The 16,704-nt window shown below is 35.7% G+C and overlaps 1 protein-coding gene across 2 annotated transcripts; it reads right to left on the bottom strand.

Moving 5' to 3' along the window:
- Positions 1-165: 165 nt before the first annotated feature.
- Positions 166-10,975, bottom strand: LOC110941322 (nodulin homeobox). 2 transcript variants are annotated; one of them, XM_022182944.2, is made up of 18 exons: positions 10,783-10,975; positions 10,531-10,594; positions 8,355-8,480; positions 8,117-8,275; positions 7,960-8,043; positions 7,757-7,873; positions 7,460-7,669; positions 5,033-5,152; positions 4,696-4,791; positions 4,456-4,617; positions 4,029-4,305; positions 3,784-3,906; positions 3,631-3,700; positions 2,621-2,681; positions 2,310-2,516; positions 2,081-2,227; positions 1,941-1,975; positions 166-785 (listed from the first exon to the last, which is right to left on the bottom strand). In XM_022182944.2, exons 2-18 carry the CDS (start codon positions 10,558-10,560, stop codon positions 323-325), a joined length of 2,487 nt encoding a protein of 828 aa, XP_022038636.1. In that variant the 5' UTR covers positions 10,561-10,594; positions 10,783-10,975; the 3' UTR covers positions 166-322. The 2 variants fall into 2 exon arrangements, with proteins under 2 accessions (XP_022038636.1, XP_022038637.1); XM_022182945.2 differs by having other exon boundaries at positions 10,787-10,941.
- Between the last annotated feature and the right edge of the window lie 5,729 nt (positions 10,976-16,704).

The raw sequence follows: 16,704 nt of genomic DNA, 5'->3' as shown, positions 1-16,704 counted from the left end.
TTAAGAACATTGTTTGCATATCGACCAGACCATGCCCCGTTTTAACCCATTACCCAACCGACCAGAGTAATATAAGACGATATCTGACAATATGAAACTAGTAGCACCTAAATAACTTCTCCCTACCTACACATATCTGAAATATATATAGTTAAGAGAGAGCAAGATAAGTTGTAAACATACTCTAAATTAAAAGGCCTTGTTAACGGTCAACCTATACAAGCTAAAATCTGTCTGTATATGCAACCTTTTAGCATATGTGCAGCCAGAAAAGAAAGTTATGTGTTTTAAGTTTGACCAACAAGGAAAACAGCACAAGTTATCATCTAGGCTTCTGCTGTACGACAAGCTTACTGTTATCCCACAGCACTCTCTTCACACCAATAATCTGTTCCGAATGACCATACGATGTGCCGGTAGCATCACATGGGTGCGGAAGACTTGACCATTTATCCACTTTAAGATAACTAACGTCCACAACACACAACCCCGATTCATCAAGGTTTGTTCCAGACCATGAGCCGCTTGCTTGGTGCACACAACCCTTTCCAATCTCGTCGCCTTGACCATCTGTAAGAACCACAAATTGCCCTGGCTCATGCCTGACTGAATGAGTCTGTTGGCCAGCAGATGGGGTTGGGTCAAAGAACTCATCAGGACTCTCGGGGTCGGGGTCGGTTCCTGAGCCACCTTGTTTGTCGGTGAAAGTAATATTGTCACCACCTGAAGGTCCACGGTTATCCTTTGCCGCTGCCCGGGCTAGCTTGGCTTTACGGTTATTCAACCTATTGAGTGTTCACAACAGTCGTTAAAGATACCATGTTATAAGCATAAGGTAATGGAGCTTTATAATATAATAGAAAAAACTAAAATATTATTATCAATGACATCCACCACCTATTAAGTTTTTGTTGTGCAAAAAAATAACATTGCGAAAAACTAACATAAACAATCTAATTTCAATAACGGACTTTAAAAAGTTGAAAGACGACATAGAGGAAATTTAGATAACAGGTCAGAAAAGGCACTTTTGACTTTTGAGCACAGGCCGCAGCTCAAAAGGGTAAGGTTGGGTTGACCTGCTATTCTCTTTTCTTATTTTGCTTTTATTTCATAAACAACCAAATATAATAAGGGAGTTAATAATCCCACATGGTAAAATCTTATTCTCACATGGTGTATACGGGCCGTACCTTATATGGCCCGTTTACACTATGTGAAAATAAATTTGGTCGTATACAATGTATACGATATTTTTATACGGGCCGTATAATGTTATACTGCCCGTATACATCAGGTTCCACCAATTTCTCTTGCCCGTATACATTTGGCCGTATAACATTATATTGCTCGTATACAATTGTATACGGCTCATATAAGGTTATACTGCCAGTATACATGTAAAACAAAAAAAAGATTCCACCGCATTTATTTATGTGCAAAAGCATTCTATACGGGCCATATAAGGTTATACCGCTTGTATAGGGATGTGAAAATAATAAGATTATAGGGGTGTGTAGAATCACCCTATAATAACATAGTTATAGAAACTATTATTACTTATAAATGCAATATTTTAATATTTTGCATGAGAAGTATAATCTATTATTAAATAAAATTATACTATGATTATATGAACTTCCTGTCCGGAAAAATTATTTACTAGTAAACTAAAAACTAATAAATATAATTATATAATAATCAAATAATAGTAGAAAACCATTGGTTAACTGGTTATCTTAAATGACTTGCACATCATTGATTATTCCCTAACCAAATCATGGCCCACTTGACCCACATTCCTACCTAACCCGTTGGGTAACTGTCCATGGCCCACAATGGCCTGATACAAACCGGGCCACGTATGTTTAATGACTTTGGGCAGGAATTGCCAGCCCTAAACGATATGGTTACATGAAAAGAAGAACATGCTTGCTTACCAATTCTTCAGCTGTGAGGAAGAAATTTCTGAACCCTGCAAGATCAAACCAGTAAACATAAACTATTACTTCAGAAAAAAAAAAAAAAAAAACGGAAACATGATTTTACTAAATGAAAAACTAATGCAAATTTTACATACATGAAGACTAAGTTTTTCAGCCCATGATTGTATCGACGCAGCTTTCCGCTGCATGTCAGGCTCATTCTGCAAAGCCTGTTCAATCATGGTTATTTGCATGTGATTCATTATATTGCGCTTCCTTTTTCTCAACTGTTTTTCCTCACTCTGCACGTTTTCAAAACTCTGATGTCATCATTCGTTATTGAATAATCCAAGTATGTTCATTTCTTTCAACAGAACTCTTTACCTGCACGGTGTTCGAATCCAACACAATTGTTTCTGAAGTCTGAGCGTCTCCCTCTGTTACTTGAAAATTCCTAGGAGTTGATGTTGGAGCAACATCTGTCCTTGGGTCTTCACTTCCAGTTATATTTACCGGTTTTGCTTCTTCCAGAGGTGTATTGTCAGATATGCCTTTGTTTTCTGAAGATTCTTGACCTGTAGCATTGACCTCCTGCAGAATCAAGTCAAAGATATACTTACATTCATGATCTGACTTATGTGTGTTATTACGGTCGTAAACTTGACGATAAACAAAGACAAGAGATGAAGTTTTACTGTAACTCGGTTAGTATCAGATTCCTGATTCAGTAGCGGCTCTAATTGTGCAATGAACAACCTATACAAAAAAAAACAAAACACATTAATGAGTCAGATAAATTATCCCAATTAAAATGATTATAACATTTACTGCAAGTTAGTCTGTGCAGTTATTGCCCGGGTGTAATTATTAAATAACTCTTTTAACAATTTAGAGTTAACTTCGTTTTTGCTCCCTATGGTTTGGCCACTTTAACGCTTTTGCCCCACTTGTTTAAAAATTTCCATTTCCTCCCTGATGTTTCTATTTTATTGTCAGTTTGCTCCTCGACTCTAACACGGCTAAAAATCTCAGTTAAATGTAAGAGAGAAAGTATATCACGTTTGATGTGTGTTATTAGACAATATAATTAGGTGATATTTTAGAGACTTGATTGTAATATGGTGTTCTATATAAACATCATAATATTGTAACCCCAATTACAAAAAACTTAATCTAATACAATTTTCCTAGTTCAATTTGGTATCAGAGCTCAGGGAACAAATCACCCGGAAGGGCGGCCGGCCACCGCCACCGCCCTACCACCACCAGAAAAAAAAAGTGTTCAGTTTTCTCTTCTTTCTCGTTTCTACTTCTGCCTGTCACCACCCCAAACCCTAGCCGCCTCACCTACAACTATCACCAAAAACCCTAGCCGCCGCATCTACAACAACAAACAACAATTACACAACCGTAAACTTTACCTCCATGCGTTTAGGGTTGCAAAAACAACCTGCTACAAAACCCTAAACGCCGCCGCCGCCACCATAGTGGCTGTTTCTTTTGGCGACGTGGGAGAAGAACACGAGGGGAACTGAGTTAAGAGTCGAGGAGCAAACTGGCAATAAAATGGAAACATCAAGGAGGAAATGGCAATTTTTGAACTATTGGGGCAAACGTTTTAAAATGGACTAACCACGGGAGCAAAATCGAAGTTAACTCAACAATTTAAGTAAACTACAAGCCAAGGAAAACGGTTGTGATTTACCTAAACAGCTGCACGTCATCATGATTAAGGAATCCTGGAATTAAAGATTCTGCATGAATGGATAGGGAACCTACACATAAAAAAGATGTATGTAATCAAAATCACATGTTTTTTAATTATAATCAATTAAAGAGGTGCTGAAATGATCAATACGCAGGTTTTGGTTAATGATAGCAGCTCTTTCAGTTCTAGAATCACTTGAAACTCCATATGGTAAATTAGGAAGTTCCTTCTGCAAGCACTGCATGAATGTGTTGAGGAAAAGATCCTTCTCCTCTGTGAATAAAACAAAAAAGTTGTTGGCTATTTGACATGTTTCCCTTTTAGCTAAACTTTTCACTTTGACCCGTTAAGGATAAACATATATCAAATTCATAACATATGGTAATAGTATTCACCTCTACATATATCGGGAATAAAACAAGTGAGATTTGCGACGACTTTAACGAGCAAAGATGTTCTCTGAAACGCATAGGAAGTCCGGGGAACACGAGATGCGTTGAAAGTGGATTCGGGAACATCTGATGATGTAAGCACACCCAAAACCCATCCAGATGCTGTAAAAGAATCATAATCCAGGGTAGCATCTTCTTCAGAAGGCCTAGATCCAGAAGAACACCAACTAGACAAGAATTCCTGATGCGGTTGCAAAAATATTGTCGCTAAAACTTCAGTCTGCATAGGGAAAAGGCAACATATCGACTCATTCATAAATAAGCACGTTAAAATTGTTACTTCTAATTGCAATATTAAACTGTCAAAACGCAAGCATATGAATTGTAAGAATCAAAACAAAATGCACTTGTTGCCTTGTTTAAAACTTACGAAATTGAGGGTGATGTATGATCTAAAATTAGAATCATCAGAAAGAATATCTGTCAGCCGCATTGCATTCAGTTGTAGAAGTCCCCTTGGATAGGTTCTATCTGTAAAAGAAGCAAGTCCGTTGAGATCTCCACGAAACATGACCTTCAGCAATTCGAGAACCTATATCACACGATTGCAGGAAGCTTAGTTTTGTAGATAATATAATAAACTATAATATTCATATATATTGAAAGAAACCTGGGATATAGTAGACTTCGCTAAATTTAAACCCTTAGTAGTGCTGGCAGCCACATCTAAGAAAGAGACGCTTTCAACTTCACAAAGATGCAGCACCTGTAGAAAGAAAAATAGTACACATAAACAAAATAACTAATATATAACCATAGGTGAAATTTGTAAAAGAGTAAAATGCCATTTTCGTCCCTGAGGTTTGGCCACTTTTGCAACTTTCAAACCTTTTGGATCCAGATGCGAAAAAACAAACCTTTGGACGGAAGTCACAAAAGTGGCCAAACCTCAGGGACGAAAATGTCATTTTACTCTTTATAAAATAAGGTTTATAACGAGATCTTACAATAGTTAATACTTTTGATTTCAGCCTAGAAAAGACAGCCATAAGATAAGAATCTTCACAGAATGGCAATTTCATGATGTCATGAGCCAATAGAAGAATGCCACCTTCTTCACATAGATCCTGAAGGAAACAAGAGTTACAGTCAAATGACATCATACAGATATTGTTAGAATTATAAACTTAGTTATACTTATTTTAGTTATGTATTTAATGATAAGTGAATGTTTTAGTTATGATAAGTAGACAATGATATGTAATAAGCGGCTGTTAGCGGGAACCGGATTTTAAATAACTGCCACTGCAGTTACCCGCCAAATAAAACCGCCAAATCATGTAGTATATAACTGGATTGCCGGCAAACATTGTTGGTTATCAAGACAATTTCTGTTACACAAATTGTCCACTCCTGTTATTCTTTCTTTTCGATTCATAATTCCCTGCATTAACTATGTCTGCAACTCTAAACCAAATATCCGCTGCACATGGAAGTTCATGTGATCAAGTTAATCTTGATCAGAATTACCAACATAGTGGTATCAGAGCCACGGAAAGACATGATGCAGGAATGAAACCGACCAACACCGTAATGCCTTGCCAACACTGCATAGATGAAAAGAATGAACGAAAACGACGATCACGAAGAGAAAGGCTGTGTTATTATTGTCACTTGCCCGGTCATCAGATTTACACTTGTAAATCCAAAGAAAATGACGAGGAATCACAACTCATACGGCAAGCAATCAATAATGGTATAAGAACGCAAAGAGAAGAAGTTCATTGCCGAGAAGAAATGATAGTCACGGGTACTGACGGCGGGCAATGGAACGATATCTGGTATGTTAATCCAACGTTTTGTCACCATTTTGTGAACAATTTAAATGTCTTTAAAAGAGTGAAACACATCATGGGGGTAGAAACGCGATCCGGAATGAATAATTTCTTATTCATCCGAGGAGTGGGAATAGCCGAAGTAAAAATGGGAAATGAAACACTAAGCGTTCCAAGTGTTTTCTATTCACCGGACATCAACCGGAATGTTCTAAGTTTAGAACAATTAACGTTACAAGGTTTTACTGTCCGGAGAACCGGTGATACATGCAAGATATTCCCGATGTTCTCATCTCCGGTGATGAACACTAAAAATGAAATGACAGGGCTAACAAAAGAGGAAGAATTAGGGATAAAGGAGAAAGAAAGATTGCAAAATATGTGTGGGATAGATGATGAATTCAAAAACGATTATTTGAATTCATATTTCGAAACCCTCAATGTCTCGGATGAAACCGTGATTGATTGGAATCTAATGATCTTAAAATCATTGGAGTTTCATGAATTTAATGATTGTAAGGCTGTGATAAGTATGTTAGACGATCGCGAATACGTTTTCAAGTATAAATATGAACTGAGTAAGAAGTTCGAAGAAATGGTTAAATGGTTCTTAACGGAATACTTGGGAATTACTCATAGACCGTTCCCTCCTTACACCAAAGACAATCACAAGATAGATCTAATGGATCTGTATATATTAGTCGATAAGGATGGAGGGTACCGTGAAGTAACAACAGAAAATTTATGGCCAATCATCGCTAAAGATATGGGGTTTGAATACAAAGACGGTGATTTCATTCGTATAGTTTATGCTATGTACTTAGACACCCTAGAGTATTACTACAAATTCAAGAAGGTTCAGCAGAGAGTGCATGATAAAAGGATGATAAGTGAAGAGGATGAAGTCTCAAGAGGGGATCTCAAGAAGACAAACAGCCTGGGAAGCGGCCGACAGGATGCTGCAGATGATGTGCACAAAGAAATGGAACCAAACCAAGTAGCATTTTATGCAGGTGTGAGGGACGACAACTGGAATCAAATGAAGAAACGAAAGAAATTCGATTTTAATCAAGCGAGATGGGCCGTTGAGGAAGCAAACCGAAGCGTGATCAAGCAAGCTCATAAGCATAACCAAGTTTAGAGGGGTTATGTTAGAATTATAAACTTAGTTATACTTATTTTAGTTATGTATTTAATGATAAGTGAATGTTTTAGTTATGATAAGTAGACAATGATATGTAATAAGCGGCTGTTAGCGGGAACCGGATTTTAAATAACTGCCACTGCAGTTACCCGCCAAATAAAACCGCCAAATCATGTAGTATATAACTGGATTGCCGGCAAACATTGTTGGTTATCAAGACAATTTCTGTTACACAAATTGTCCACTCCTGTTATTCTTTCTTTTCGATTCATAATTCCCTGCATTAACTATGTCTGCAACTCTAAACCAAATATCCGCTGCACATGGAAGTTCATGTGATCAAGTTAATCTTGATCAGAATTACCAACAGATATTGCAACAAAACAAGAATCTATTAGGGAATACTAGTAGCAGTTTCATATTTAACAGATATACATATTTAATTAATGAAATACCTTGTTCTTAATGAGGCGCTCTCGAAATAACCTTTGTTGGCAAAGGGATTGAAGAAACTGTAGAGATGCCTCACAGTGCTGACACAGGCGGTTGACTTCAGCAAGATTTGACTGCATGCTAACATTGGTGTTTTGACCAGACAGCCTTACTAGAATAAACTGAATATCCCTATGAACAGAAGCAAAGGAACCAAATACAAATATATCCACCTGTCACACATTCATCGACCACAGTCATCTTTTTGGACCAACAATTTGTCGATTGATAGATTTTAGACATAAGGCGTAACATGTCACCTTAGGGTGTGCAAGAAGAACTGGTGACAACTCATTCGATTGTGATGAAACGAATGCTGATAACAGATATAGAGTGCAGGCCAACAGTGCTGAATGCAGTAGAGCAAGTTGACTTTCCTGGGTCAACAAACATATGTGTGAGTGAAGAACAATAAAGGTAAAATATACGCCTAATCTTATGTTAATGATAGAACTATGTTAACCTTTTTAAAGCCGCTAAGAACCAAGATCATGAAAAAGATCAAGTCGAACATGTGTTCAGATACTTTCATGTCCTCAAGCAACACCTGTATTGTGGAAAATAGTTTATGAATAAAAATTGAATTAATGATAAAGAGTTAACACATTTACCGTATTTACCTGCTCGATTTTAGAATTACGAGGTGCAAGATCATACAAGGCATGCAAAAGTCTAAGCCCACCTAATAAGTATCTAAAAAGTTCTTCATCTTGTTTGGATTCCAGAAGCTTTGCGATTAGGTGCCACGATAAATATCTTGCTAGGGTTTCCACATTAATCTGAATTAATAAGATTGCATATCACTAATCGGGTCAAAAGTTAAATGATAGATAATATGATTAATGGGAATTTACCAACCTGTTTTGATGATCCATTACTGGATGTCCATTGAATAGTATCATTATCAGCATCCCTGATTAACTTGCTAAGTTCGTGAGAACTTAGTATATGCAACTCTTTAACAGCAGAAACCAAATCGACCGGCTGCATATAGAAGCAATTAATATATGAGTTACATCGACTAGAAGTGCGTGTGGACATGTGCACGTGTACATACTATACACAATAATATAGAGCCAGATACCCTATAATATATATAATATATGTATACATCTATGAGAGTGTTGGTATGTGTATACACATGTATATATAGATACCAGGTATATATATATGTGTGTGTGTGACTATGCGTGCTAAAATATGGACATGTTTGTGTATGAAAAGAGAAGCTAAATGTGATGAAACAGGAGTAAGTTCCCATGAGACAAATTGTGAGCAAAGTCAGCAAACCATCACAGTCTTTAGTACAATAAACAAATTGGCCATATGCTCTTAGTAGTTGTGCAAATTCATAAATTTGTAGATCATACCATGCAATATCCGCTTGTTTAAAATATAAACAGTTACGCTTTACATTGAATACTAAATCTAGGTCTAACAAGCTCCAAATGGAAAAAAAAATTAGATTGAACATTAATGTACCAAAGCAGAATGCAACAGATACTTTACATACAAATGTAAGATTCCTTGGAAGAAGTGTAGGGCTTTAACAGGGAGAATTTATAAATGGAGTGAATAAAAATCTAAAAAAGGTGTAAAACTATAAATGATTGATGTATAATCATTTTCTCTTGACTGTGTAGCATCTATTAATAAGCTTTCCGTCGTATATAAAAGACGTTAGCGTTTTCTAGACTTGTAGATGCATTACTAAGAACAAAAACACCACTTAAATACATTCCGTGCGCTAAACCTTTTAGAAAATATTCTATATGTGATCACGTGTTAACTCTTTAGTTTCTTTAGACATCCTCATACGGTTGTACCATATATACACAAGTCCAAAACTTTGTTTCTGTTCTTTCCCATACACCATAGCAAACTAAGATGAATTAAACCGATGACAATCTTTTGCTACAAAGAGTAGAAAATTGATTTGGAATTCATGCTAATGGACATAAAAGATCAGAAAAGGGGGGCCACCAAAAGACTAGCATTATATATCACCAATAAGTATAATTGTTTATGTTTTTATAACTTTTGTTCCATTATAATGTGACCACATGATAACGAGCATACGACATTCTGATTTCAATTGGAAATGTATTAGCCTGATTATCACACTACGTAAAAAAAATCTAATTCTAGAATAATACCATCAGGGTATTTTACAACCTATGCATCAAAATATGATTTTAGAAAATCCGCTACAGATATCGAGTCTAGATCAGATGCTTTTTCCATAGTTCTTTCATCTGGTAAACTTCTAAGAAGCTTTTAATAGTTGGATTGGTTCAATACACTACATTAAAACCTGACCATGTGTAGACTTCATGATGACCACAAACTCAATTTCTAAGACTGTCTGTCTTGTCATCAGTATAATAACTATTAGTCAGACTCGAACAAACAACACATCTTCTTACAGATTAAAACAATTAAGTAAGAGCTACTTACATAGCCTTCAATTTCATTAGAAGTTTCCAAAATTTGAAGCGAGAAAACAACGAGTAAGACTATCTAACAGCAACTACTAATATTTTAACGACAACGTAAATACAGAATTGCCATAACCTAAGATAACAAAAGACCGGATACTCATACTAGACCATAAGATCATACAATAATTCAATAAAGTTATAAACTTCTAAAAGCAATATATATCTGTAAACAAAGAAGGAAAACTCCATCGTAAAGTCGCAGGGCATCGTTACGGATATAGATATTATATTCAATTAATCCTTAACCTCTAAAACAGCAGAACTAAAAATTACTAAATATGCATTTATTACAGATAACCAATACCTAGAAAATCGGCATCTACATTTATTCCTACCAGCTTAATAAAACTTAAAACTAAGACCATATTAAAGACACTGCACAAAGACTAAACAAAACGAAATGCGCAAAGACTCGACCTAAAAACCGTATAACAACGCCAAAAACTCAACAAAACAAATTGCTCAACAATGACGAATAATCAATCATCTACTCAACAACAAAATTAAACTCTGAAAATCAAATTCTTACTAACCTCTCTACTCCTGCTTGATAATTCCTCCATCTCAGGCCTTATTCTCGCGTTTCCTGAACCAAAACTGATACGAAAACGAAGCAAAACATCACAAAATGTATTCGTTGCTTCACAAATTAACCACATAAACCCTAGGTTTTCGTTAATGGCAAAAATTAAAAGCAGAGCTCCGAAATTTTATAAAAATTACTTTAAATAATACAAAATAGAGACGATTGAAGGTTAAATGTTGAAGAAATGGTAAGTAAATACCTACAAAGTGTGCAGCTCTAGTTGTAATTGCGGTTGAGGATGAGAATTTGAGAGAAATTTTGCAGAGGTTGTGAGGAGTAGGGTAAATATGATGATTTGGAAGCACAGAGATATGGTGCCTCTTGAGGCTTGACTGCAGAAATCGTATGTGAAGGTGGTTGGTTATATAGGGAGGGGTGTGACTTGTGAGAGACGTGGAATTTGAAAGCATGTGTAATGTGATATGATATGATTATATCTTATTATGTAATATGTTGTAATAAGGGTGAAGGGGGTGCACACCTAATAGGTGAGTGCCCTCTCTTACGCCAAACCAATCCCCGTGTGCCATGTCAACTTCCCTCTTAAACTCCCCTAACACCCCCATTTGATGGCGCCACTCCCCTCTTAACTCCCCTTATTTTTTTATTCAAAAAAAAAAAAAAAACAAAGAAAATCTATGATTGGTTGATGCTCAGCTGGCCCACCAAACTTCCCCCCTCCTCCATCGGTGAGTCCATGCCCATCTTCACCCCCGATTCGGGACCCCGCGGGGATGGCGGCGGTGTTCCCGATCGGGGAAATGGTTCACCGATCACCTCACTGATTGCGCCCCGTTCACCCTAAGATGTAATGTAATAACATGTCAACATACAAACAATGGGCTAAGGCCCAAACAAAAAGCTTTAATATATGTATATTTTATAAATATAAATTATAAAAGTTATAAAGTAAACATAAAAATATACTTTAAAAATTTGGTTATTCTATCAGGTATAAAAAAAAGCGGTATCATGTATAGGGTATAACTATGTTCGGGTATAGTGTATAACTGGTCCCGGGTATTTTTGCGTGTAAATGGGGTACGATTATTAAGCTCAAAATTTATACCCTATCTATACCCTATGGATGTGGTCGTGTTCGGTTACGGGTATAAAATACCCAGGTACAAAAATAACTAGTTCTGTTTTTTTCTTAGGACCAGTTCCAATTCCGGATTTTTGTGACCTCTACTTATATAGTATGGAAAAAGACTAAAGTGGCAAAAACCAACGGAAAAAAAAAACAGTTATTAGGGATATCCGATAAAATTGGAACGATACTAACTATGTCGCCATGGCACATGAAAAACAATGAAGACTCAAGGTATCAGTGATTGTATCTCTCTCTTGTGCTAAACAAATGTTCAACCAACTAAGCTGACCCCTGTATTTATTCGTGCTCCTAGTATATGTATATATGGGTGGCGACACTGTATTGTTCATGCTCCATATGTATATATGGGTAGACACCAACCACCTATTTCAATAGTATGTATAACCAAATGATATAATTAGTAAATCAATATGTATTTAATGTGTGATATACCTGAGCATTCACATTGGATTATCTTTCATCATTTAATCAAAACTCATCTTTTATCTAAAATTTGTTCATCTTTTAAAACCTACCAAATCCAATTCTCCATATACACGTTTATAAAGATAGATATAGAGAATGAATGGTATATCTTTATATTTAATATCTGATTTCGGGTATGGAATCGGGTCTGGGTGTGATTGGATATTAGAAAATTGGATATTGAACGAAACTCGGTAGGGTTTGGGGACGGGTGTGGAAGAGAAAAATCATACCCTTCGGGTAAGGTATGATCGGGTTCGGGTATAACTGATGTTGGAACCGGGTATGAGTCTAGGTATTAATCACCTGTTATAGGAAATGCTTTTCTTTAATTATTTTACACAAAAGTAAATTTGTTTAAAAATTAAATTTGGTTTGTAATTTGTAATAATAATTAAAATAAAATTACAATAACATAAATTCACTCAGGTACAAATTATTTGGTTTATATATGTTTTTTTTTTCATAAATTATAAAAGTTATAAAGTAAACAAAAAAATATACTTTAAAAATTTGGTTATTCTATCAGGTATTACAAAAGCGGTATCGTGGATAGGGTATAACCACGTTCTGGTATACTGTATAACCGGTCCCGGGTATTTTTGCGTGTGAATGGGGTACGATTATTGAGCTCAAAATTTATACCCTAACTATACCCTATGGATATGGTCGTGTTCGGTTACGGGTATAAAATACCCAGGTACAAAAATAACTAGTTCTGTTTTTTTCTTAGGACCAATTCTAATTCCGGAATTTTTGTGCACCTCTAGTTATATAGTATGGAAATAGACTAAAGTGGCAAAATCCAAAGAAAAAAACAGTTATTAGGGATATCCGATAAAATTGGAACGATACTAACTATGTCGGCATGGCACATAATGAAGACTCAAGGTATTAGTGATTGTATCTCTCTCTTGTGCTAAACAAATGTTCAACCAATTAAGCTGACCCATGTATCTATTCGTGCTCCGTATGTATATATGGGTGGCGACACTGTAGACACCAACCACCTATTTCAATAGTATGTATAACATAATGATATAATTAGTAAATCAATATGTATCTAATGTGTGATATACCTGAGCATTCACATTGGATTATCTTTCGTCATTTAATCAAAACTCATCTTTTATCTAAATTTTGTTCATCTTTTAAAACCTACCAAATCCAATTCTCCGTATACACGTTTACTTAATTAAATAATAACCATTTACTTTTTATTATTTTTCCCTTTTCTACATTTGCAACTATTCACAAACATTTATAAAGATTGATATAGAGAATGAATGTTATATCTTTATATTTAAAGATTCGTAATAGCATATCTATATTTCTTTTCTCTATCATGGAGAGTCGAATAAATTATATTTTAGAGGCTTTGGTATGAATGCTCTTATATGCATGGTATAGCTAGAGGTCCTCAATTATTCACTTCTTCAAATCAAAAGTTAAAAAATGTTTGGAGCATTTATGCAAATGGTTTAAGCACATGAAATTTAAATTAATCACCCAGCTTTAGATAAAGTTACCATTAAAAACATTTGTTTTCCCTTTTGCGTTTTCATCTATTGTTCCTCAAACCACACTATGCCACTTGCACACTCACATTTTTTGTTTTAATTTTGTTTTTCTTTTATAAATGTTATAATCTAATATATCCCCTATATTAATTTGTAATTTTACTTTGTGAGAGACTTTTACTGTCACACCCCAACCGATGGCGGAAACATCGGGATGAGACGAAGTGTGTATAGATTGCTAGAGACTTCATAACACTATGTGACAATATTTAATTAAATTCGAATTTCATTTCAAGACTAAATGTCATACAAGATTCAAACAAACATAACAACATTGTTTCATAGCATAACATAACAAACAAAAGATAGATTAATCTAGGTGTGTATCTAGTCCACCCTAAATCTTGTTTCGTCTTGCATATCGTCTCAATAATTAACCTGCAACATGTATTAAAATAGAGTTCAATGCAAAAGCAAAGGCGAGTATACAAGTTTGACTACATAGCATAATAGAATAAAACTCATATCCAACATGTTACTAAGTGAATAAGTTTACTAGCAATGCAATTTTTGGCGTACAATATGATCAAACCCATGAATACAACGCATAAAAATAGCCTAATCCCAATCGTTCAGCGGGGTGGTAATGTTTAACTTAACAATACCCAATTAGAATAGCGGGCGAGGCGTTAATCCTATAGCGCTATAATTGTTAAGGTGGGCTAGCAAAGTTAATGAGCATATAACGTTCCAAATCGTTCATAGAGCATACAAGCATAGCAAATATTCATAATAGTTTCATGTCACGTTCATAGATAGAGTATGTTTTGTTTAAGCATAAAAGTTGTTTTGAATAGGTATACATGTTGCATCCCAAAGTGTAAAGGGAAAAAGGGATCGAGTATACTCACGGTTTACAAGTCTTGACTTGGAAGATCCGAGAGTAAGTTTGGTGGATGCTTTAGCTTGGAGCACCTAGTCCTTCTACACGAGGAAACGTAGGTGTGTGAGTTTGGCGTTTACGGAAGATTAAGAATATGGAAATAACTTAGTATAACGAAGGTATATGTGTATGTGAAAATAATCATCTTTTAGACTTTATAACCATCATATGACACTAGGTAACCAATATGGTTATTTAATGTTTTTCATGGGTAGTGAACCCATTAGAATCATATTAAGGTTTAGGTCTTGGATGATATTCTACTTCTTTAACATGTAAACACAAGTTTAACATCAAAGGTTCGAATGAGTATATGCTTATACTTAGGCTAAATATTACATATTATTTAGGTCCAATATGTCAAGTAGGAGGTAGAAGATTAAATCTCCATTTAGGCACCTCTTAGTTACAAGGATGTCATGTATGGGGTAGGAAGACTAAGCTTCCATTTAGGCACCCCTTTGAAGTTCACCACTTCTCTTGATGTAAAGACAACCAAGGAGGGTCACGAACTAAGGTTTATACGAGTATGTAAGATAAGCTAACTAATATAAATCATCAAATCATGTGAGGATTGTATGTTTGGACAACCCAAGTTGTTCCATAATCACTCATGTATCAAAGTCTAAGTTTGACATGACTTGTGGGTTAAAACCCTAATCAAAACACCAAGTTTATGAGGTTTAATCCTCTGATTTTAAGTGTCTCAACCATGTTTTTAAGCTTACCCAACCATAGGAGAGATTGTAAGCATTAGGACATTGGTGTGAGATGTGTTAGACACAAGTTGGATAAGAAATAACAAGTTGTTGATTAATAATAAACAAAACAGAAAGTTTCAGTCCATTTTAGGGCAAATCCAAGCATGATTCTTCCAAGGAAAAACCAAGGATTCAAACCCAAGGACATAACAAAGCAATAGGAAGAAGAACCAAGTGATTTGGTTGAGAAATGAGCAAGTTACACTCACTTTTGTGAAGATACAAGAATCTGTCCAAAACTCAGATTTACTGCAGATTAAGAGTGATTTTGTGAAGTTTAGAGAGTTGTGAAAGTGTCAAATGGGTTGGAGAAGGTGGGTATTTATAATGGAAGAGTTAGAAGGTGATTGGAGGTGATTAGAGGTGGATTAAAGGTGATTGGGTGAGTTAGATTAATGGGATTTCGTGCACAAAGCTGGAAGAAACACACCTTCTGCCGAAAACAGGGGCTCGTGTGACGTCTAGGGCCTTGGCGTCACGCGGCGCCTCACTTCTGATATGTTTCATTTTGTTGCACTTTGGTCCCTGTAGTTTCTGTTTGATCCTTTTAGGTGTAAGTTTGAGAGTTTAGGGACTTGTTTTGATATAAAAGCATAGTATAAGGTGTAGTTAAGCATGATGATCATAACCGAAGTATGTTTAAGCGTATAAATGTCATAACCAAGTATCGTTCTCGTTCAAAACACGTTCAATGCATAAGTTTAGATTAATTACAAGTTTCGCACATAGTTTCCAAGAATAACGATTAAACATCGATTGATTCACCAAATCGAACATACGAGCATACATAGAATGCGTATAACATAAACGTAACAAAATACAAGCTTCATTAATGATCCAAGTCTCGGTTTGATAATGATTACAACGAAAGGAACGATTACAAGAATACAAGGTTTCCAAAAATAGAAATACGAACAAAACTTTCTATAAATGGAAAGTACAAAAGAGCCGGGCGTTACATTTACTGTTCAATTTTTTACAAGTATATAAAGCAATATGTATAACTCATTAAAGCACAACATCATCAGTACTTTTCACTTTATCCCTCCCATTCGTTTCCATCATCTCATAACCCTCCATTTATCTTTCTCTACTCTCTTCACACATTCTCTCATGGCCAAAACTGTCGCCAAAAGGCCAAAGATGACGATGGTGATGGTTGCAACCAAGGATGAAAGTGTTGTTGCTGGTTGTTGAAACGGAGATGATAACAGTTGGTGGTGGTGTTGTGGTGGTGGCGATCAAGTGGTTGTGATGTTGTGGCGGCGGCTAGGTGGTGGTGATGCACTGTTGTGATGATGTTGGTCGTGGGGGTTTG

The sequence above is a fragment of the Helianthus annuus genome, chromosome 4 (genome assembly GCF_002127325.2).
Source record: "Helianthus annuus cultivar XRQ/B chromosome 4, HanXRQr2.0-SUNRISE, whole genome shotgun sequence".
Classification (NCBI taxonomy): Eukaryota; Viridiplantae; Streptophyta; class Magnoliopsida; order Asterales; family Asteraceae; genus Helianthus; species Helianthus annuus.
The sequence above is the reverse complement of the archived record's forward strand: the minus strand, read 5'-3'. Positions and strand labels throughout refer to the sequence as shown.